A 24,895-nucleotide genomic window follows, 5' to 3' on the forward strand; every position below is an offset into this window, starting at 1 on the left:
TTATTTTGATGATTCTCAAGTCTACCTTTCTTTTTCAGATTTTTTTTCAGATAGGGTTTTAAGTATTGTTACTTTAATTGGGAAGATTTCATAGATTTGTAGATGTTCCCTTTAAAAAAAGAGAGTTAAGCTTTTTTTTTTTTTACATCATAAATACATACAATTTTTGTCAACTAAAAAAAATTCTAAACACAAGTATTTAATGCTCATCGCAAAACATAAAAAGCCTGCAATGCAAAGGGTTTCTGTGGTGTAGTAGTTACCACGCCGGCCTAACACATGGAAGGTCCTCTATTTGAAACTCGACGGAAACAAAAGGTTTCTTTTGTCTCCCAGAATCTGACCAGGCTGTCTCTTCCTGGGAGTCCAGAGCTGCAAGGAACAAATGATAATCCTGCCTCTTTGTTTTTTTTTTTTTTTTTTATACTTTAAGTTCTAGGGTACATGTACACAACGTGCAGGTTTGATACATAGGTATACAGGTGCCATGTTGGTTTGCTGCACCCATCAACTCATCATTTACATTAGGTATTTCTCCTAATGCTATCCCTCCCCCAGCCACCGCCCCGCCCGCCCCCCCTCCCCTCCGCCGTGGCCCTGGTGTGTGATGTTCCCCACCCTGTGTACAAGTGATCTCATTGTTCAGTTCCCACCTATGAATGAGAACATGCAGTGTTTGGTTTTCTGTCCTTGTGATAGTTTGCTCAGAATGATGGTTTCCAGCTTCATCCATGTCCCTACAAAAGACATGAACTCATCCTTTTTTATGGCTGCATAGTATTCTGTGGTGTACATGTGCTACATTTTCTTAATCCAGTCTATCATTGATGGGCATTTGGGTTGGTTCCAAGTCTTTACTATTGTGAATAGTGCTGCAATAAACATATGTGTGCATGTGTCTTTATAGTAGCATGATTTATAATCCTTTGGGTATATACCCAGTAATGGGATCGCAGGGTCAAATGGTATTTCTAGTTCTAGATTTTTTTTTTGAGATGGAGTCTTGCTCTGTCGCCCAGGCTGGAGTGCACTGGCGCAATCCCGGCTCACTGCAAGCTCCGCCTCCCGGGTTCGTGCCATTCTCCTGCCTCAGCCTCTCCGAGTAGCTGGGACTACAGGCGCCCGCCACCATGCCCGGCTAATTTTTTGTATTTTTAGTAGAGACGGGGTTTCACCGTGTTCTCAATCTCCTGACCTCGTGATCCGCCCACCTTGGCCTCCTGAAGTGCTGGGATGACAAGCATGAGCCACCGCGCCCGGCCTTCTAGTTCTAGATATTTGAGGAATCGCCACACTGTCTTCCACAATGGTTGAACTAGTTTACAGTCCCACCAACAGTGTAAAAGTGTTCCTATTTCTCCACATCCTCTCCAGCACCTGTTGTTTCCTGACTTTTTAATGATGGCCATTCTAACTGGTGTGAGATGGTATCTCACTGTGGTTTTGATTTGCATTTCTCTGATGGCCAGTGATGATGAGCATTTTTTCATGTGTTGTTTGGCTGCATAAATATCTTCTTTTGAGAAGTGTCTGTTCATATCCTTTGCCCACTTGTTGATGGGGTTGTTTGATTTTTTTCTTGTAAATTAAACAGGTTCATGGTAGATTCTGGATATTAGCCCTTTGTCAGATGGGTAGATTACAAAAATTTTCTCCCATTCTGTAGGTTGCCTGTTCACTCTGATAGTAGTTTCTTTTGCTGTGCAGAAGCTCTTTAGTTTAATTAGATCCCATTTGTCTATTTTGGCTTTTGTTGCCATTGCTTTTGGTGTTTTAGTCATGAAGTCCTTGCCCACGCCTGTGTCCTGAATGGTATTGCCTAGGTTTTCTTCTAGGGTTTTTATGGTTTTAGGTCTAACATTTAAGTCTTTAACCCATCTTGAATTAATTTTTGTATAAGGTGTAAGGAAGGGATCCAGTTTCAGCTTTCTACATATGGCTAGCCAGTTTTCCCAGCACCATTTATTAAATAGGGAATCCTTTCCCCATTTCTTGTTTTTGTCAGGTTTGTCAAAGATCAGATGGTTGTAGATGTGTGGTATTATTTCTGAGGGCTCTGTTCTGTTCCATTGGTCTATATCTCTGTTTTGGTACCAGTACCATGCTGTTTTGGTTACTGTAGCCTTGTAGTATAGTTTGAAGTCAGGTAGCGTGATGCCTCCAGCTTTGTTCTTTTGGCTTAGGATTGTCTTGGCAATGCAGGCTCTTTTTTGGTTCCATGTGAACTTTAAAGTAGTTTTTTCCAATTCTGTGAAGAAAGTCATTGGTAGCTTGATGGGGATGGCATTAAATCTATTATTTACCTTGGGCAGTATGGCCATTTTTGCGATATTGATTCTTCCTATCCATGAGTATGGAATGTTCTTCCATTTGTTTGTGTCCTCTTTTATTTCGTTGAGCAGTGGTCTGTAGTTCCCCTTGAAGAGGTCCTTTACATCCCTTGTAAGTTGGATTCCTAGGTATTTTATTCTCTTTGAAGCAATTGTGAATGGGAGTTCACTCATGATTTGTATCTCTGTTTGTCTGTTATTGGTGTATAAGAATGCTTGTGATTTCTGCACATTGATTTTGTATCCTCAGACTTTGCTGAAGTAGCTCATTAGCTTAAGGGGATTTGGGACTGAGACAATGGGGTTTTCTAAATATACAGTCATGTCATCTGCAAACAGGGACAATTTGACTTCCTCCTGAATACCCTTTATTTATTTCTCCTGCCTGATTGCCCTGGCCAGAATTTCCAACACTATGTTGAATAGGAGTGGTGAGAGAGGGCATTCATGTCTTGTGCCAGTTTTCAAAGGGAATGCTTCCAGTTTTTGCCTAGTCAGTATGATATTGGCTGTGGGTTTGTCATAAATAGCTCTTATTATTTTGAGATACGCCCCATCAATACCTAGTATATTGAGAGTTTTTAGCATGAAGCGCTGTTGAATTTTGTCGAAGGCCTTTTCTGCATCTGGTGAGATAATCGTAGTTTTTGTCTTTGGTTCTGTTTATATGATGGATTACGTTTATTGATTTGTGTAGGTTGAACCAGCCTTGCATCCCAGGGATGAAGCCAACTTGATCGTGGTGGATAAGCTTTTTGATGTGCTACTGGATTTGGTTTGCCAGTATTTTACTGAGGATTTTTGCATTGATGTTCATCAGGGATATTGGTCTAAAATTCTCTTTTTTTGTTGCGTCTTTGCCAGTCTTTGGTATCAGGATGATGCTGGCCTCATAAAATGAATTAGGGAGGATTCCCTCTTTTACTAATGATTGGAATGGTTTCAGAAGGAATAGTACCAGCTCGTCTTTGTACCTCTGGTAGAATTCAAGGTTTTTAGCTTCTTTGTGATGGGTTCAAACATCATCCTTTAGCTCAGAGAAGTTTGTTATTACCGATCTTCTGAAGCCTACTTCTGTCACTTGTCAAAGTCATTCTCAGTCCAGCTTTGTTCCATCGCTGGTGAGGAGCTGCGATCCTTTGGAGGAGAAGAGACACTCTGGTTTTTAGAATTTTCAGCTTTTTTGTTCTGGTTTCTCCCCATCTTTGTGGTTTTATCTACCTTTGGTTTTTGATGATGGTGACCTACATATGGGGTTTTGGTGTGGATGTCCTTTTTGTTGATGTTGATGTTATTCCTTTCTGCTTGTTAGTTTTCCTTCTAATAGTCAGGACCCTCAGCTGCAGGTCTGTTGGAGTTTGCTGGAGGTCCACTCCAGACCCTGTGTGCCTGGGTATCACCAGTGGAGGCTGCAGAACAGCAAATATTGCAGAACAGCAAATGTTGCTGCCTGATCCTTCCTCTGGAAGCTTTGTCCCAGAAGGGCACCTGCCTGTATGAGGTGTCAGTCAGCCTCTACTGGGAGGTGTCTCCCAGTTAGGCTACTTGGGGGTCAGGGACCCACTTGAGGAGGCAGTCTGGCCATTCTCAGATCTCAAACTCCATGCTGGGAGAACCACTACTCTCTTCAAAGCTGTCAGACAGGGACGTTTAAGTCTGCAGAAGTTTCTGCTGCCTTTTGTTCAGCTATGCCCTGCCCCCAGAGGTGCAGCTTACGGAGGCAGGCAGGCCTCCTTGAGCTGTGGTGGGCTCCACCCAGTTCGAGCTTCCTGGCTGCTTTGTTTACCTAGTCAAGCCTCAGGAATGGTAGACGCCCCTCCCCCAGCTTTGCTGCCACCTTTGCAGTTCCATCTTGGACTGCTGTGATAGCCGTGAGCAAGGCTCCGTGAGTGTGGTACCCGCCAAGCCAGCCGCGGGATATAATCTCCTGGTGTGCTGTTCGCTAAGACTGTTGGAAAAGCGCAGTATTAGGGTGGGAGTGTCCCGATTTTCCAGGTACCGTCTGTCATGGCTTCCCTTGGCTAGGAAAGGGAATTCCCTGACCCCTTGTGCTTCTTGGGTGAACCAGTCCCAATGAGATGAACCTGGTACCTCGGTTGGAAATGCAGAAATCACCCATCTTCTGCATTGATCACGCTGGGAGATGCAGATCGGAGCTGTTCCTATTCGGCCATCTCGATTCTGGACTCTGATAGTTAAACTTTTTATAGTCTTAAAGATCAGAAGTACCAGATGTTCATTATAGAAAGAAAATTCAGAAGAAAATACATCAAAGTAAGAATCATGGATAGCTGAGTGGTAGGTCTGTGGTGACTTTTTGTCATAAGTATGTTAAGTCAGAAACTGACGGGTCTGAGAGTTTCCCTACTTTCAAGAGTGTGTGTGTATATGTGTATATATTACATACATATACATATAAAACACATATACATATACATAATTATACACATATAAGCTATGTTATACACATAATTATGTATAATCTATGTAATATACATATAATCTATATTATATTTGTAAATTATACAATTATGTGTAATATATGTATATTATATTCATATATATATTCTGGCAAGAGACATGAGGCTTTTTGGATCACAGAGAAGGATGGTTTATTACAGCAAAATGCAGCAGCCATAGCAATACCTTAGCACTAGTTTCTGTTTATTATTATTTTTTTTGTGTGATGGAGTCTCACTCTGTCACCCAGGCTGGAGTGCAATGGCACAATCTTGGCTCACTGCAACCTCCGCCTCCTGGGTTCAAGCAATTCTCCTGCCTCAGACTCCTGAATAGCTGGGATTACAGGCTCAGCTATTTTTTGTATTTTTAGTAGAGACGGAGTTTCCCCATGTTGGCCAGGCTCGTCTCGAACTCCTGACCTTAGGTGATCTGCCTGCCTTGGCCTTCCAAAGTGCTGGGATTACAGGCATGAGCCACTGCATCCGGCCTAGTTTTTTTGTTTTCAAAGCACCAGTCACCACGGTGAGTGAGGGGATGGGATGAGAACCAGGTGAGATCCCTGTGCATGCAGGAAGTTGCACCAAAGGAGAAGAACCCTAAACTTCTGAGATTCATTTAAATAGCAACTACTGGCACATCTGCCCATCCTCTTCTCTGGGGAGAGACTGAGAGAGATTGAGATTACTTATTAAGCAAATCTCCAGGGTTGAGAGGGAAGGTATCACTAAGTTTATTATCCTGGAGTATAAGCACATGTTTCCAGGAACAGGAAGTGTAGAGAGGTTTACATTTCTAAATTTCTCCAGATTTCTTTATCTTTAGGGAGATACTGTCTCTGCCTTTCAAGGCCTTTGCTATTCAATCAACTTGTCAGTGTCCTTTGCTTGGAAATCCCTGACCATGCAGAAATATCAAAATATTCGTATAGAATTTTCTTCCTAACAAAGTATTTTCCTTGTTATTAAAAATTTGTTTTTAATTCGATAAACCAAAGATAACTCAAAGCAGATAATTTATTATTTTCATTTGCCCATTTTTTTTCCTGTGAATGAGCAGCATTGTAGGGCTGTTAAGAATCGGTTCCTTTATTGTTAAGAAATGACTTTTATTGATCCTGGGTAATATCTAATAATATTTTTTGCTCTGAAATCTGTTGTCTGATACTAATTTTCATTTCTTTTTAGTTTACCCTCCCCTTTACTTTTCCTTTGATACCTGTGTGGTGTTTTATTAATCAAAAACACACTGCTTATTATTAAGTGTTTATTAATCAAAAACACTTGTCTGATGATCATGCTCTGGACCTGCGTTCACCCCAATTTATTCCATAACTGAATAGATCCCACTCTGTGACCACACCTACAATCATATTAGCCCTCAGTTTTCTTTTAAGTGATTTTTCTAGTTAATCAAGATCTGCAGTTCTTTGTTCTTTTTTGACAGGGTCTTGCTCTGTCACCCAGGCTGGAGTGCAGTGGCACAATCATGGCTCACTGCAGCCTCATCCTCCTGGGCTCAAGGGATCCCCTTGCCTCAGCATCCCATAGGTGTGCACCACCATACCCGGCTAATTTTTGTTTGTATTTTTTGTAGAGATAGGGTTATGCCATGTTTCCCAGGCTGGAATTTAAAAAAAATTATTGCTGTAAACAATTACTTTTTAAAATATTTTAAGAATAAGGTAAAATATTTCGCATTTGTTCACATATTTACCATTTCTGGTGCTCATAAGTCATTTGTTTAGACCCAGATATCTGTCTGCTATCATTTTTTCTTCTGCTAGAAGGAATTTCTTCAGCATTTCTTTTCTGTTTTGTTTTGTTTTGTTTTTTGAGACAAGATCTCTCTCTGTCTCCCCAGCTGAAGCACAGTGGTGGAATCATAGCTCACTGTAGCCTTGACCTTCTGGGCTCAAACGATCCTCCCACCTCAGTGTCCTGAGTAGCTGGGACTACAGACACGTGTCACCACCCTTGGCTAATTTTTGTATTTTTTGTAGAGAGTGGGTTTATTCATGTTGCCCAGGATGGTCTTGATCTCCTGGGCTCAGGTCATCCTCCTGCCTCAGCTTCCCAAAGTGCTGGGACTATACGTGTGTGCCACTGTGCCCAGCCTAGAATTAATTTCTTTTCTTTTCTTTCTCTTTTTTTTTTTTTTTTTTTTTTTTTTGAGATAGAGTCTCTCTCTGTCGCCCAGGCTGGAGTACAGTGGCATGATCTCGGCTCACTGCAACCTCCGCCTCCTGGGTTCAGGTGATTCTCCTGCCTCAGCCTCCCGAGTAGCTGGGATTACAGATGTGTGCCACCATGCCCGGCTAATTTTTGTATTTTTAGTAGAGATGGGGTTTCACCATGTTGGCCAGGCTGGTCCCAAACTGCTGACCTCCAGTGATCCGCCCACCTCGGCCTCCCAAAGTGCTGGGATTACAGGTGTGAGCCACTGCACCCCGCCAGCCTAGCATTTCTGATAGTGCAGGTCTGTTGGTACTCTTTCAGGTTCTGTATGTCTAAAAAAGTCTTTTTTTTGCATTAATTTTTGAATGAATTGTATATAGTTTTTTCTTTCAGTACTTTAAAGATGTTGCTCCACTGTCATCTGATTTGTATTGTTTCAGAAGAGAAATTTACTGTCATTTTTATTTTTGTATCTTTGTATGTAATGTACTCCCTCTCCCCCCACCTCTGGCTGTTTTAAGATTTTTCTCCTTATCACTGGTTTTAAGCAATTTGATTATGATGTCTTTTGGTGCAGTTTTCTTCATATGTATTTTTCCTGAGGTTTATTGATCTTCTTGGATCTGTAAATTTGTTTCATTTGGAAAAAAAATTTGGCCATGATTTCTTTAGATTTTTTTTTTTTTGCCTCCTCTTCTATCACTTCTCCTTCAGGGCCTCCAATTACAAACATATTGGGCTGCCTGAAGCTATCCCACGTCACTGATGCTCAGTTCATTTTCCGGTTTTTGGGTGTGTTTATGGGTTTTTTTATCCTTCTGAGCCTTCCCTCCCACCCCCTGTGTGTGTGTGTTTTGTTTTCAGGTAATTTCTATTGTTATGACTCAAGTTCATTGGTCATCTATAGTGTTTTATCTGCTGTTAATCTCATCCAGTGTATTTTCATCTCTAGATTAATTTGGGTCTTTTATATATGTGTTCTGTGGCTCTCCTTAACATGCTTATGTTTTTCTGTGCCTTCTTGGACATATGGAGTATAGCTATCATAACTTAATGTTCTTGTCTACTAGTTCTGTTGTGTTATTTCTGAATGCGTTTCTATTAGTTAGTTTTGCTTCCTGGTTAAATGTTGCGGTTTTCTACTTTTTGCATGCCTGGTAGTTTTTGATCACTAGACATATGATCTCTAGTGAATCACTAGGGCATATTGTATTGCTGGGTGCTGGATAGTCTTATACTTTAAAAAAATATTCTTGAGCTTTGTTCTGGGACACAGTGAAGTTACTTGGAATCAGTTTGATCCTTGGAAGGTTTGCTTTTAGATCAGCAAATTTCGCCGTGTTATTCAATACCCTTCTGACTGCTTAACCCTGTGATCTGGGTGTTAATGAGGTTTTCTCACCATGGCTGGTGGGAACATGAACTATACCTGGCCCTATGTGAGTTCTGGGGCTTTTTTTTTTTTTAAACCTTTTCTTCTTGGGTAGTCCTTTTCCCAATCTTGGGTAGTTTTTTCACACTGGTACTCAAAGGGGAATCTGCAGATTTCTGGGTTCTCTATCTGTGCCGCTCTTTTCCCTTCCATACTCAGTCTTGAAGAACTGTAGCCACTCAATGTTCCCTGAACTCCCAACCTATCTTCTCAACTCATCTGTCTGCAGGGCACCACCTAGCTTCCTCCTCCCTGCTCTGTGGCCTGAAAACTTTCTCTAGGCAGTTGGCTGCAGCAATTGTAGGGCTCACCTCATTGGTTCCTTCCTCCAGGGACCACTGCCTTGAGTTGCCTAATGTCTGATGTCTGAAAATGGTTCATGTATTTTATCTGGTGTTTTTAGTTGTTTAAGGTGGGAGAGTGAATCTGGTCCCTGTTACTCCATCTTGGCTGGAAGCTCATTGATTCCTAGTGGAAATGAACTTTTTTTTCCCCATATTTTCTCATTTTTACTTTGAATCCTTTGGTACTTTTACCAGATTGTACAGATCTTGTCTGTGAGACCCAGTCATTTTTCAGTTGGAGACCCCTTGTGAAGCAGCTATCATTTGGATTAAAAGGAGAGGGAGAATGTTTCTTAAAACGACGACAAAACTATATAAATAAAGAAGAGATTGTATATGTAGGTTATCTTCTTGCCTCCAGCCCTGGCCCAGGTTGGTTTGTCTTGTACAGTGCCACCAGAGTGGTCCTCCTACAGAAGCACATTTTATCATGGTACATCCTTGGGTAAAACTGGCCATGGTCCCCCTCCTTAACATGGCCCTCAGGCCCTGTTTCTCCAGCCTCGTCTTTTCTCTTCACACACCATAAGACCCAGCTCTCCTGCACTACTGGTCCTTCCTCCTTTACCATGGGTATACTCTCACACCTCATGCTTTTACAATGCCATGACACTGAGTTTGGTGCTATTCTTTTTTCTTGCCTCTTGTGCTTACATGTTTAGCATTTAGTGGTCTGTACTGTAATTTATCCCTCCCTCCCTCCATTTTTTCCATCTGGGCAAGGTGATTGTTGTACATAATTGTATTATCAAAAGCATCTTGAGATGTATATAGCTATTTTACCTATTTGAGAAATGAGAAAATGCTCAAAAAGGTTAAATAGCTTGTCTTAGATCATGTAACTAGTAAGTATAAGAGCTAGTCTGGTGGGCTTCAAAGCTAGACATTAAGGCCTGCTGAGAGGTTGCAAGTGAAAGGGAGAAGTGAGGGACCTACCCTTGGCTTCTAATCTTTCATCCCAGTGGACACCTGGTCAGGTCATTTTGTAAAGCAGGGTGATATAGAGGAGGAACAGGGTTGGGAACAACACATGTATTTCCTAAGAAATACTTGTAGCAGTATGTTGTTATGGTGAACAATTTTATCTTATGGTTGTTCTTGCAATAGTAGCAGGCAGAAATTTTTGTCAGAGACATCTTTGATGATCCGTACATACTGTATCAGAAGATCTCCTAATGCTCTTTAGTAGATAACTTTTTTTTTTGTAAGGATGAAGAATAATAGTGTAACACAGAAAAAATTTCCCAAGGCCATCTAGTAAACTGAATTTTCTCTGAGAGTTGAAACCCCCAAACAGTCCCCAAAACCACTTGCCTATCCATTATTTTAAAAGCGAAAAAGATCTCCAGAGTAAAAGTTTCTATTAGTAAATGTTCCAGGGCTTAGCAGCGATAGAATCACAGATTCCTTCCTATTTGTTCACTCTTACACTAAAGTGTAAGCAGAACCGTGTTTCACTATTGCCAGTGTAATATCTCTTCCCTGTATTTGAAATGTTCTGTACTGATTCATCACTTTATTCAACCGATTAATGCACTAGCCTCTCTAGGTCCTAGTTTCCTCTTGAATTCAAGAAACAAAATTTAAGCTACTTATGGTTGATTATACCTTTGGAAAACTATTTCGTGTTAATTATACTCAACAAACTTAAGGATGGGGAATAATTTATGCTTGGTGTAAGAATCGATGTATGTTGTCCTCCTAGGGTACCCTCTTTCTAGTGTCAGCATACTGGGAAACAAGTTAATTGTCAAAAGGTTGTTTTGTTGACTGTAGAATCAGGAAGGGAGAAGGTAAATTGTTGGTTTAAAAGAGAGTTTAATTTAGACCAAGTTTGAATGTGAACAGATTATCCTTTCTGAAGGAAAATGTCTATTCAAAAATTGCAATATTTATTTAAAATGTGCTGACTTGCCCTTTTAGAAGTAAGCTCTTAAAGGGATAGACAGGACTGATACTCTTTTCCCTAGTAATGAATGTAGAATGAATGAGTCAAGCACGTTATACCTCTGGCCTTTATAGAAATACAGCATGTCCAAATCTCACTATCCAACTGTCCTTTCTTGTATTTCATATTGATTTTCATATTCCTACTTTCATCTTTTCTGAGCTTTGTACTGTGGATAGATGCTTGAGTTAGTTTCTGTTGCACTCCATTTTGCTTCTGGCCAGCTTTACTGCTTATCAGTTTTATAAACAGAATGTTCCTTCTTGTCAGTTGCTTGATTAATCTTTTATGTATGTTCTGATATTCACCCTATTATTTATTTTAAATTGGACGCATAATAGCAACTGTCTACTTCTTACATATTCAATTCTTTTATCTTCTTTAGACCAAAGAAAGGCATTATTTAGCTTTCTTTTTTAGGTCTAATTTCTAAACCTTTAAGCTCATCCCTGGACCATCTATTGAATTTCTTTATCCTTAGTAAGTTGTGGAGCCCAGAACTAGAAACAGTATTTGAAAATAGTATTGATTGAATGCTAAGTATTAGAAAATATTAGAAGAGAATATGCTGCAATTCTTTGGGTGACTTAAAGTGATGCGTATTACAACCTCTTAAATGCGATTGTGTGTTAGAATATTTTGTATAATTTCCCTAAGAACTGTTTTCTGTTACCATATATGAGCAAACATACATAGATATTTATGTACATATACGTATTACATTCATTTTCCAAAATGAATTATTCCTCCACTTGTGAGCCATCCATTTTCTCTCCATTCTCTACCCCTCACCTCTTCAATAAATATACACTTCAAATCAGAATGGGCCTGCCCTATGACTTTCAGAGCCTCAGAGGGCATGGGTTCATTCCTGCCCGGTCTTGCCCCTTCTTTTGCTAACTGATCTTGATATAAAAGTAGTGGTCTTAAATCTTTGTCAATTAATTAACGAGGGAAGAACAGGGCTGCTGTTCAGCTATAAGCGTTTATCTCTCTTCTAAATGTAACACTGTCATTTCTTTTCATTTAAAGTGAAAACTATTTCTAGTTTTAAAAATTGAGCAGTGTATTCTATTTAAGCATTAATTACATCAAGACATATTGGAATATGTCTTAAATCTAGTCTCCTGCTTTACCCAAAGGAACGGAAGGATGAAATTGCTACTATGGAGTGCATCAACAACGGCAAGTCCATCTTTGAGGCCCGCTTGGACATTGACATTTCCTGGCAGTGCCTGGAGTATTATGCGGGCTTGGCTGCATCCATGGCTGGTAAGTCCTCACCTGGTGTCTGTGATCAGCTGATAATGAGGCAGAAGAGCAGGGCCTAGTGGTGAAGGGCAAAGATTTTGGAATTAAGACAAACCTGGGTGAAAGTCTTGGGTTTGTCACTTTCTACCTGGGTGGCCTGGGAATTACTTTATCCTTCCTAATCTAAACTGGAGATAATAATTCCTACCTTCTTGGATTAAGGATTAAATGAGATAGTGCATGTAAACCACCTAGCATGTTACATGAGCTTTAGATCAAATTGCTGAAAAACCAGTTTTTACAAGAATCAGTTTGTCATATTTACCAGTGTTATCTATTTAGCAAACTTTGTTTTGACAATGTATGAAGTTTTCAACAATTGCTATTGGAAGGTTGGTAGGGCCTAGGAAGGTTGCGGGGAGCTCACATGCTTCCCCTGCTGTTGAGTGTTCCTCTCATTTCCATTTTGTTTCATCTAAGCTAACAGAGGCTCAGTAAATTCTTAGAGAATTGTTAAATCAAGTTGGATGAACATGTGTTTGAAGGATAGGCAGGGTTCTCTATGTGGAGAGAATATGTGGAAGCCAGTGGAAGAATGACTGGAACAAATAGAAGAATGGAGACAGGGTGAGCCTGGTGTATTGGGAGAAGTGGGGAGGCTGCGTTGACTGGCGTACAAGTCAGACTGGTACAGATGGTGAAATCTTGGGGAGCACAGACCTGCATCCTGCTTTACTCCTGTTTTCCCCGTAGGTGAACACATCCAGCTCCCAGGTGGATCCTTTGGTTATACCAGAAGAGAACCACTTGGGGTATGTGTGGGAATAGGAGCATGGAACTACCCCTTTCAGATCGCCTCTTGGAAGTCGGCTCCAGCGTTAGCCTGTGGTAAGAATGAATTATCCCTCCATTTGAGAGCCATTCGTTCATTCTCTTGTTCGTTCTCTCCCCATTCTCTACCCTTCACCTCTCTACAAACACACATTTTAAATTGAAAGGGGCCTGCTCTGGGATATTCAAAGCCTCAGAAGACATGTCTCGTTCCTGCCCTGTCTTGCCCCTCAAGGAGCTTATAGTTTAGGTTGTACACAATCATGTCCAGATATTCCCAGGTTTTATTTATTTAATTTTGTATATGAAAATAAATTTAATTTTTTCTTATTAAACTGAATTAGATTTGTGCTACTTATAAGTTCTCTTACTTTCTGGACAAGAATTTTAATGTAGGAGTTAGCACTTAGGAGTTTGACTTCATTTACGAAGCAGAAGATAAACTCCTTTCTTCATTTGGGTCTTAAGAGAAATGATAAGCAAGGCTTTGATAAGTTCCTTATCAAAGAGGAGCTTTGGCTGATTGACATAAAATAGTTTTCTTACAGTATTTAAAGAGAAGAATCTTTGAGGAAAGAAGACTAATTATATCTTAGAAAAAAACTATAATGTTAAAAAGCATTACTGTTAGGACGTTATATTGAAATGTAGCTTTTGTCCTGTTGCCATCGCGTATCCTTGTTTTAGCCTATTTCTCTTTGAGAGACAGCTGTGAAAGAGGAAAAATAGGCCCAGAATTCAGTCACTAGCTTTGGGGACTCTCATCAAGTGAACCTTTCTAGTCTCCAATGTCAACTTTTATAAAATGGAGCTAATGATACCTACTTCATACTGCTATTGGAAGTGTTAAATGAGATAATATATGTGAAAAGGCCTAGATATGCAAATGTGAGACTGGGCAACTGTAGGGTTTGGGTTCTGTTTAATGAGAGAAACCAAGATGAAAAGGACAAGAGTTGTTTACTTATTGATATGGTTTGGCTGTGTCCCCACCCAAATCTCAACTTGAATTGTATCTCCCAGAATTCCCATGTGTTGTGGGAAGGACCCAGGGGGAGGTAATTGAATCATGGGGGCTGGTCTTTCCCATGCTATTCTCATGATAGTGAATAAGTCTTATGAGATCTGATGGGTTTATCAGGGGTTTCCGCTTTTGCTGCTGCTTCATTTTTCTCCTGCCGCCAATGTAAGAAGTGACTTTCACCTCCCGCCATGATTCTGAGGCCTCCCTAGCCATGTGGAACTGTAAATCCAATTAAACCTCTTTCTGTTCCCAGTTTCGGGTATGTCTTTATCAGCAGCATGAAAACAAACTAATATGGTTATTAATAACATTTTTGATCTAGGATTTGGTTGGGGAAGAGGAAACAATTGGAATCATTTTTGAATTGTCCTCTAGTCCTGTTTTCAGGGGATCTGGATCACTGGTCTTAGGAAGTCTTTTTATGTTTGTGTCTTGGGTTTATGCAGGTAATGCCATGGTGTTTAAACCTTCTCCCTTTACACCTGTTTCTGCACTGCTGCTGGCTGAAATCTACACCGAGGCTGGTGTACCTCCTGGGCTCTTCAATGTGGTGCAGGGAGGGGCTGCCACAGGCCAGTTTCTGTGTCAGCATCCTGATGTGGCCAAAGTCTCCTTCACTGGAAGTGTGCCAACGGGCATGAAGGTGAGGATGAAACCGGTATTGGTCAACACACATGGCATTTGGATATGGCAAAGCCGGTCCTACCCAGAGTATATTTTGGAGGCTTCTCTTTTGATTTTACCTAGCCTGAATTGGGAATGGGAAGGAGATTTTATTAGGCAGAGGTGTGAAGTTTCCTCTAAAAGTGTGAAGGGGGAAAGGGAGTACACATGGGGTGATTTGTGTTAGGCCAGGTAGGGGTGGAAATTAACAGCTCCAGCCTAAGGAGAGGATGTGTCTGAGTGGACAGGGGCCTGGGCTGCCACTTGTATTGTCTGGTGACTTAATTTCTTGTATAGAAGGAAGGATTTTTACTCAGGCTATTTCAGATTCATTATTTTGACATTAATTTGTGTTCTGAACTCTGTCAGCCTTAAACACAGTAACAATAACACAAAAGAATTTCTGGCTATGACAATCCTGTGAATTGACAATATTTTTTATTTTTATTTTTTTGAGACAGGGTCTCCCCCTGTTGCTCAGGCTGGATTATAGTGGTGTAGTCACAGCTTACTGCAGCCTTGAACTCCTGGGCTCAGGCAGTCCTCCTGCTTCAGCCTCCTAAGAAGCTGAGACTACAGTCATGTGCCACTGTGCCTGGCTAAGTTTCTATTTTTCTGTAGAGATAGGGTCTTGCTATGTTGCCCAGGCTGGGACAATATTTTTTAAATGAACTCCCTCTTCTAATGTCAGTGCAACTCTGTGGATTCTCTTCAGTTTTCTGGAATAGAATATTTTAATAGACAAAAGGCAAAGGATATTGACAAGAATAAGGCTACAGGTCACAAACAGTTCAAGATGATTTTGTAGGTTCAGGGTCTAGTTGACTTAGCATGCAATATAATTTGTGTTAAAGTTCTGAATACCTTGTCCTTGTTCTGTAAGATCATGGAGATGTCAGCTAAAGGAATCAAACCTGTTACCTTGGAACTTGGAGGCAAATCTCCACTCATCATCTTCTCAGACTGTGATATGAACAATGCTGTGAAGGGGGCGCTGATGGCCAACTTCCTCACACAAGGCCAGGTATGTACCTGTCCCTGGAAGAGGTGTAAAACTTAAAGTATAATAATAATAAAATAAAATAAAATAAAAATAAAAAAGGAATCTCTACCCTCTCATCCAACAGCATGTTTTAAAGCTTTTTGTTTTGCAATACTTTCAGACTTACAGAAAAGTTGCACAAATAGTACAAAGAATTCCCATGTACCTTTGAACCAGATTTCTCAAATATTAACATTTTAACACATTTACTTTATCATCTTCTTTATCTGCCTGTACATACATAGGCATATTAAGTTTTTCTGAACCTTGAGAGTAAATTGTAGACATAAGGCCCCTAACGTCTGAAGTTCCTAAAAACAAGTGCATTCTTTTACATAAGCATAGTACACTTAGTAAAATTAAAAAATTAACATTGATATAGTACTGTCACTGAATCTATAGCCCTTACTCGATCTATAGCCCTTATTCAAATTTTGCCACTTGTTTGACTAATGTCCTCATAGTAAAATAGAAAAAAAATGTTTTTTTTTCTGGTCCAGGATCCAGTCAAGGATGATGCATTGCCTTTAGTTGTCTTGTCTTTAATCTCTTTTAGTTGAGAAGTTCTTCAGTTATTCTTGTCTTTCAGGACATTGACATTTTGGGAGAACAGGCCATTCATTTTGTAGAATGTTCCTTAGTTTGGGTCTGTCTGATGCTTCCTGTTAGATTCATATTATGAATTTTTGGCAAAAATACCACAAACATGATGTCATATCCTATTCAGTGGTGATTTAACTTTGATCACTTGCTTTAAGGTAAGTCTCCACTGTAAACTTACTGTTTTTTACTTTGTGGTTAAGAAGATCTTGTAGGAGGTATTTTGAGATTATCCTGTTCCTCATCAAACTTTCATGTAGTAAATACTTCTGTCACCACTGACGATTCTTGCTGAAAACAGTTTTTATTATGGTGGTTGCAAATGGTGATTTTCCAATTCCATCATTTCTTCTCTATTTGTTCACCTTCTGCTGTAAGAAAGAACTTGCCCTTCACCCCTGTTTGTTTTCCATTCATTTATTTATATCAGTATGGACCCATGGATTCTTACTTCATTCTATGGGTTATAATCCAGTACTGTCATTATTTATTTATTTTTTATTTTTATTTATTTATTTACTTATTTTTTGAGACGGAGTCTAACTCTGTCGCCCAGACTATAGTGCAGTGGCACGATCTTGGCTCACTGCAACCTCTACCTCCCAGGTTTAAGCGATTCTCTTGCCTCAGCTTCCTGAGTAGCTGGGATTACAGGTGCCTGCCACCATGCCCAGCTAATTTTTGTATTTTTAGTAGAGACGGAGTTTCATTGTGTTGGCCAGGCTGGTCTCAAACTCCTGACTTCGTGATCCACCCTCGTTGGCCTCCCAAAGGGTGCTGGGATTACAGGCGTGAGCCACTGTACCCGGCCTTTGTTTTATTTTTTTATTGAGACAGAGTCTCACTCCGTCACCCAGGCTGGAGTGCAGTGGCGCGATCTCAGCTCACTGCAACCTCCGCCGCCTGGGTTCAAGTGATTTTCCTGTTTCAGCCTCCCAAATAGCTGGGACTACAGGTGTGTGCTACCACGGCTGGCTAATTTTTTTTTTTTTTTGAGACAGAGTCTTGCTCTGTCGCCCAGGCTGGAGTACAGTGGTGTGATCTCGGCTCACTGCAAGCTCCGTCTCCTGGGTTCATGTCATTCTCCTGCCTCAGCCTACCGAGTAGCTGAGACTACAGGCACCCGCCACCATGCCCGGCTAATTTTTTGTGTTTTTAGTAGAGACGAGGTTTTACCGTGTTAGCCAGGATGGTCTGGATCTCCTGACCTCATGATACACCTGCCTTGGCCTCCCAAAATGCTGGGATTACAGGCATGAGCCACCACGCCTGGCCTCAGCCAGCTAATTTTTTTGTATTTTTAGTAGAGACAGGGTTTCGCCATGTTGGCCAGTCTGGTCTTGAACTCCTGACTTCAGGTGATCTGCCCACCTTGGCCTCCCAAAGTGCTGGAATTACAAGCATGAGCCACAGTACCCAGCCTCATTATTTATTTTGATGCTAAAATAATTGCAGATGGCTGGTGGGAATCCCTTTCTGTGACCTTTTGATATGCCCTCATTATTCTTTGAATACTTCATTACTTTCTGACATAGCAAAGTGTTCCAGACTCATCTCATACTTCCCCTGGCTGCGCTCTGGAACCAGCCATTTATCTGAAGGAGCCCTGGTTCCATTATTGTTTATCTGTTTATTATTAATTTTTGAGACAGGGTCCTGCTCTGTTGCCCAGGCCGGAGTACAGTGGTGCTTTCTTGGCTCACTGCAACCTCAGCCCCCCCAAGGTCAAACAATCCTCCCACCTCAGTCTCCTGTGTAGCATGCCACCACATTCAGCTAATTTTTGTATTTTTTGTAGAGACGGGGCTTCACTGTGTTGGCCAGGCTGGTCTTGAACTCCTGGGCTCAAGTGATCCATGTGCCTCGGCCTCCCAAAGTGCTGGGATTGCAGGAAAGTGCCACCGTGCCTGGCCTGTTTTTTTATTTTTTGTAAATTATTTCTTTTATGATTTAGAAGGACCATCTTCAAACCAGTACAAGTATTTCATAAATAATATCTGGTTGTTTTCTAACCAGTTGAGTAATTTGTTGCACGATAAGCCATCTCACATCTTTCAGCAAGAAAAACACTAAGTCTGAACAGTAAAGACATTACACAGTGAGTTAGGACACAACTAAAACCTGCTTTAAATATTTTTTGGGGGGAGAGGACACCACAGTTCTCTACTCAATAAAGAGAAACAATTTTGCAGTCCAGAGGCCTTTTATTTTTTACACCTATCATGCCATGAATTCAGAGGGAATAGGTTCCAGCAACTCAGGCTCCTTCCCATTGGTTCTCACACAGTGGGCTTCCCTGGGTGGAGTAGGCTGGTGCTTCACCTGAACCCAGGTACCTTTCTCTTTGGCTTCCTTCTTTTTCTGATCATCTTCTTTCATGCATTTCAGAAGCTATCTTGGGTCTTAGAGTGCTTAATGTGCTCAATGTGCACATTAATTCTCTTGGCAAGAATTTTGCCCTCAATTTGTTTACAACGGTGCCAACAACATGCTGGGTAACATTGTACACTCTTCCAGTTTTGTCCAGGTAATGCTTGTGGGGCATTCCTTTTCGAACAGTACCCATTCCCTTAATGTCTACGGTATTGGCTTTCTTATAGATTTGCATGCATGTGGCCCAAGGAACAACTCCATGTTTTCTAAAAGGCGTAGAGAACATATATTGGGTACTTCTTCTGTTTCCCTGTGTTTGTCGTTTTGGTGAATTACTGGAAGACGGCAGTACCTACCAAAAGCCCTGGTTCCATTTAGTGGTAAATGGTATTTAGAAACCAAGATCTGAGTGCCAGGCGTGCTTATTGCTACTGGGATATCATTGCTTCTAGGCCCTCTCAGAGGCCAGTGCTGGGAAATACATGTTTGTATATATGTCTGTGCACATATCTATTTCTGTACCTGTCTGTCTACATAATAATAAGTTCATCCAGATACTTTTAATTATAGTCTAATATGACAGGGTTCATTTCTGCCTTCTCCCTTTCCATATTTATATTTCTTCTCTGACAGAAATTTGACTCCCATTATCCACAGTATGTTTATCTAATTGCTCATCATAGAATACACTTAGTATTCTAATAATAGTAGTTTCAGATTTGTAAATCCATACCTCTGTGGAAAATAAACCTAATTAGAGCTCAGAATTTTTTTACAGTTCTTTTTATATTTAGCCTGAGGGTATAGTCAGAATACTGTGTTCAAAAGTTACTTGGGTCAGTTCTACCCTTCCTTTGCCCTCCTTCAGTGTGGTTATGATACTCATTTAAAATAACAGATTCATTTGTTTGTGTTGGTATTCATTTGGGTTTTATTTTCCCCATCCTTGCTGATTTTAAAATTTTATTTTGATTAGGCGAAACACAAACATGGTTCTAAACATCAGAATTTTACAAAAACAGATACTCAGAAGTGTTACTGCTCCCCATCCTGTGTACTCTGTTTCCAGTACCTCCTTCCCACCCAGTTTTATCCATCTCCTGTGGGCAACCAGTCTAATTTGTTTCTGGTTTTTGCTTCCTGTGTTTCTTTTTGCACAAATGAGTAGGTACTTGTATATTTCTTATTCTTCTTTCATACACAAAAGGTAGCACATTAGAGGTACTCTTTTGTACTTTGCTTTCTTTGCTATGTGTGTGTGGATGAATATACACACACAAAGAATACATATAGTATAGAATATATACAATAAATACATAGAATATTCTACATAATCTGTACTATGTATATATTCCATATATATATATATAGAGAGAGAGAGAGAGCACTAAAAATAATTGTGACGTAATGTGATTTTATTTTATTATTATTATTTTTTTGAGACAGAGTCTCACTCTGTAGCCCAAGTTGGAGTGCAGTGACACGATCTTGGCTCACTGCAACCTTTGCCCCTGGAGCTCAAGCGATTCTCCTGCCTCACCCTCCCAAGTAGCTGGGACTAGAGGCATGCGCTACCACACTCGGTTAATTTTTTTTGTATTTTTAGTAGAGACAGGGTTTCACCATGTTGGCCAGGCTGGTCTTGAACTCCTGAGCTCAGGCAATCCACCCGCCTCGGCCTCCCAAAGTGTGGGATTATAGGCATGAGCCACCGCACCCGGCATGAGCCACCATGCCCAGTGTGATTTTAAATATGTATCACAATTTATCCGTTCATCTGGCATTGGGGTTATTTCCTTATCTTGGTTATTGTGAATAATGCTGCACTGAGCATGGGAGTGCAGATATGTCTTTAAGGTACTGATTTCATTTCCTTTGGTATATACCCAGAAAAGGAATTGCTGAATCATAGGATGGTTCTATTTTTAATTTTTTTTTTTTTTTTTTTTTTGATTCGGAGTCTCACTTAGTTGCCCAGGCTGGAGTAAAATGGCACGATCTCAGCTCACTGCAACTTCTGCCTCCTGGGTTCAAGTGATTTTCCTGCCTCCTGGGTTCAAGTGATTTTCCTGCCTCAGCCTCCTGAGTAGCTGGGATTACAGGCCTGTGCCACCATGCCTGACTAATTTTGTATTTTTAGTAGAGACGGGGTTTCTCTTTGTTGGCCAGGCTGGTCTCGAGCTCCTGACCTCAGGTGATCTGCCCACCTCGGCCTCCCAAAGTGTCGGGATTGCAGGCATGAGCCACTGTGCCCAGTCAATTTTTAATTTTTTAAGGAGCCTCTATCCTGTTTTCCTTCATGGCTATACTAACTTACATTCTTCCTTTTTTTTTTTTTTTTTTTTTTGTGAAAGGAAGTTTATAAGAAAGTAAAGGAATAAAGAATGGCTACTCCATAGGCAGAGCTGCCCCAGGGGCTGCTGGTTGCCCCTTTTTGTGGTTATTTCTTGATCATATGCTAAACAAGGGGTGGGTTATTCATGCCTCCTCATTTTAGACCATATAGGGTAAAATGATGTTGCCATGGCATTTGTAAACTGTCATGGTGCTGATGGGTATGTCTTTTAGCATGTTGATGCATTATAATTAGCATATAATGAGCAGCAATGATGACCAGCGGTCACTCATCGCCATCTTGGTTTTGGTGGGTCTTAGCTGGCTTCTTTATCACAGCCTGTTGTATCAGCAAGGTCTTTATGACCTGTATCTTGTGCTGATCTCCTATCTTATCCTGTGACTGAATGTCTGACTTCCTGGGAATGCAGCCCAGTAGGTCTCAGCCTTACTTTACCCAGCCCCTACTTAAGATGAAGTTGCTCTAGTTCAAACACCTCTGACATTTCCCCCCTCCGTTTTATAAAAGAACCCTTAATCCTAAGGGTTGCAGAGGGACAAAGATCCATCTTCTGTAAACTTCTTCATGCTGAGTAGGGGCGATGATATTCCTGCCTCATTATTAGGGTCTCTTGTATTTAGGGTAGAGAGGAGCTCAGTCAGAAAGCGTCAGGGTGAGGGTCGCTTATAACTCCGAGTTCTGACAAAAGGTGATATCCAGAGTTGGCCAATCAGTGCTGCAGTCTGTTTCTTTTGGGTTGGAGGGTCTCCTCAGTATTGTCCCTTCCATGGTTTGCCAGAAACATGTTACTGGAAAGGGGCCCTGATCCAGACCCCAAGAGAGGGTTCTTGGATCTTGTGCAAGAAAGAATTCGGGACAAGTCCGTAAAGTGAAAGTAAGTTTATTAAGAAAGTAAAGAAATAAAGAATGGCTACTCCATAGGCAGAGCAGCCTATACTAATTTATGTTCTCACCAGCAGTATACCAAGATTCCCTTTTCTCCACATCCTCACCAACACTTGTTATCTTTTATCTTTTTGATAATAACCATGCTAATAGATGTGAGGTGATACCTCATTGTGATTTTGATTTGCATTTTCCTGATGATTAGTGATGTGGAGCATCTTTTCATAAACTTGTTGGCCATTTTGTATGTTTCTGGAAATATGTCTATCCAGGTCTTTTGCCCATTTGTAATCAGAGGTTTTTTTTTTTTTTTTTTTTGCAGTTGAATAGTGTGAGTTCCTTATATATTGTGATCATTTTTTTGTGTGTGTGGTAAAGCATAATGTAAAATTTACCAATTTAACTGTGTGTGTGTGTATGTGTGTGTGTATATTTTATTTTATTTTTTTTACTTTTTGGAGACAGGATCTTACTCTGTTGCTCAGGCTGGAGTACAGTGACATCATCCCAGCTCACTGCAGCCTCAACCTCCCAAGTCAAGTGATATTCCCACTTCAGCCTCCTGGGTAGCTGGGACTATAGGCATGTGGCACCATGCCTGGCTAATTTTTGTATTTTTTGTAGAGATGAGATTTCGCCATGTTGCCCATGCTGGTTTTGAACAACTGAGCTCAAGCAATTCTCCTGCCTCAGCCTCCCAAGGTGCTGGGACTACAGGTGTGAGCCACCACACCTGACCTTTTTGAACCATTTTTAAGTGTAGAGTTCAGTGACATTTAATACATTCACATTGTATACAACTACTATCATTATTCATCTCTAGAACTTTTTCATCACCCCACATTGAAAACTGTACCCCATTAAATAAAAACTCTGTTTCTCTCTTCCCTCAGCCTCTGGTAACCACTAGTCTGATTCCTGTCTCTATAAATTTGACTATTCTACATACCTCTTATAAATGGAATCATACAATATTTATTATTTTATGTCTGGCTTGTTTCACTTAGTATAATATCTTCAGGTTCATCCATGTTGTAGCATGTGTCAAAATTTCTTTCCTTTTTAAGGCTAAATAATATTCCATTGTATGTATGTATACACCCACAGCACACACATACCACATTTTGTTTATCCATTTTTTAATTTGTGAACACTTAGGTGGTTTCCACCTTTTGGCTGTTGTGAATAAGTTGCTATGAACATTGATGTACAGATACCTATAGTAGAAGTATCTGCTTTCAGTTCTTTTGGGTATATATCCAGAAGTGGAATAAGTGGATCATATGATAATTCAGTGTTTAATTTTTTGAGGAACCACTGTACTGTGCCCTACAATGGCAGCACCATTTTACATTTCTACAAGCAATGCACAAAGTTTCCAATTTCTCTACATCCTTGCCAACACATGTTATTTTCTTATTTTCTTGCTTTCTTTGTTTTTGATAATAGTCATCCTAATGGGTGTGAAGTAGTATCACATTGTGGCTTTGATTTGCATTTCCCTAATGATTATTGATGTTGACTGCATATGTAATTGTATAAGATATTGCCAAATCCCTCTCTAAAAGGAAATGTTGCATTTTTGTTTTTTTTTTTTGTTAGTTAAGCAATTATTTTATTGCTCAAGTACATAGACGAATTTATGCAACCAGGGCAGAGGCTGTATATGATTCATATTTCCAGTTGGGACAGAGGACTCACTTGGTCTTATAATATCGAGCCAAACAGTGAATCCGGCTCTCTATCAGAATCAGACGGAATTTAGCATCCTTATCCTTTCTGTTCCTCTCAAGAAGCTTTTGAACAGCAACTGCTGCCTTAATTAAATGGTAGAGATCTTCAGGGAGATTAGGAGCAAGTCCCTTAGACTTAAGAATTCTTAAGATTTTATTGCCTGTCACAAATCGTACTTGGGCAGCACCATGTGACTTTCTCAGGATCCCACTGACCTGTGAAGGAGTCAGGCCCTTCTTGGCCAGTTTTTAAATCTGCTCCTTCATGTCATCAGATGTCAACTTCAGCCAAGTGGGGACGCTGCGGCGATAGAGCAAAGCTGACTTGGACAGGCCCTTCCCGGAAGTGTGCATGTGACCCATGATGGCAGCTGTCAGGCAGCAAAAGGAACATTCTTACTAACGATGCACGAGTACCTACTTCCTCATAGTGTTTCTTAACAGCATAGATAGTCACAATTTTAAATTTTTATCAGATAGATGAGAAGTGGTATTTCAGTATAGTTTTAATTTCAGTTTGTTTGTTTGTTTATTTATTATTTTTGAGATGGAGTCTCTCTCTGTCGCCCAGGCTGGGGTGCAATGGGACGATCTCGGCTCACTGCAGCCTCCATCTCCCAGGTTCAAGTAGTTCTCCCACCTTAGCCTCCCGAGTAGCTGGGACTACAGGTGTGCGCTACCACACCCAGCCAATTTTTTGTATTTTTAGTAGAGATGAGGTCTTGCCATGTTGGCCAGGCTGGTTTTGAACTACTGACCTCTAGTGATCCACCTGCCTCAGCCTCGCAAGGTGCTGGAATTACAGGCCTGAGCCACTATGCCCAACCTAGTTTTACAATTATGAATGACATTGAACATCTTTTTCAAAATTCACATATAATAAAATTCACATTTTTGGTATGTTATATTATGAGATATGATTTTCCATCAATTTTTAAGAGATTTTTTAAATTAGTGATGATAGCCTTTTATCTGAGATAAATGTTGCAAATAATTTTATTCCAATTTTTTAATGGTCTTGGCTTAGTTTAAGGTATTTGCCATGCATAAAATTTTTATTTTTCTGTAGTCAAATTTATCAATTTTTTTTCTTTAATTGTGTCTAGATTTTGGGAAATAGAAAACCTTTTTCTACACCTAGGTTTTAGAGGAATTACCAGTATTGTCTCTTTTTTTAAAAAAAAGTCTCGCTGTCTCACCCAGGCTGGAGTGCAGTGATGCAGTCAGGTTTCACTGTATGTATCCTTGATCTCTTAGGCTCAAGTGACCCTCCCATCTTAGCCTCCCAAGTAGCTGGGACTACAGGTGCATGTCACCACACCCGACTAATTTTTATATTTTTTGTAGAGATGAGGTTTCGCCATGTTGCCCCAGCTGATTTTGGACTCCTGAGCTCAAGTGATCCGCCCACCTTGTCCTCCCAAAGTGCTGGGATTACAGGTGTGA

At 40.5% G+C, this 24,895-nt stretch overlaps 1 protein-coding gene and 1 pseudogene across 1 annotated transcript in view; one reads left to right on the plus strand and one right to left on the minus strand.

Moving 5' to 3' along the window:
• The window catches only part of ALDH9A1 (aldehyde dehydrogenase 9 family member A1), a 37,140-nt gene that overhangs the window by 4,003 nt on the left and 8,242 nt on the right, over positions 1-24,895 (plus strand). Inside the window, exons 3-6 of the mRNA XM_003258802.4 lie at positions 11,834-11,963; positions 12,696-12,830; positions 14,244-14,440; positions 15,344-15,484. Of these exons, the coding sequence (XP_003258850.2) occupies positions 11,834-11,963; positions 12,696-12,830; positions 14,244-14,440; positions 15,344-15,484 (603 nt within the window). The remainder of the gene's footprint in view (positions 1-11,833; positions 11,964-12,695; positions 12,831-14,243; positions 14,441-15,343; positions 15,485-24,895) is intronic.
• Positions 23,357-23,812, minus strand: LOC100595457 (annotated as a pseudogene).

The sequence above is a fragment of the Nomascus leucogenys genome, chromosome 12 (genome assembly GCF_006542625.1).
Source record: "Nomascus leucogenys isolate Asia chromosome 12, Asia_NLE_v1, whole genome shotgun sequence".
Classification (NCBI taxonomy): Eukaryota; Metazoa; Chordata; class Mammalia; order Primates; family Hylobatidae; genus Nomascus; species Nomascus leucogenys.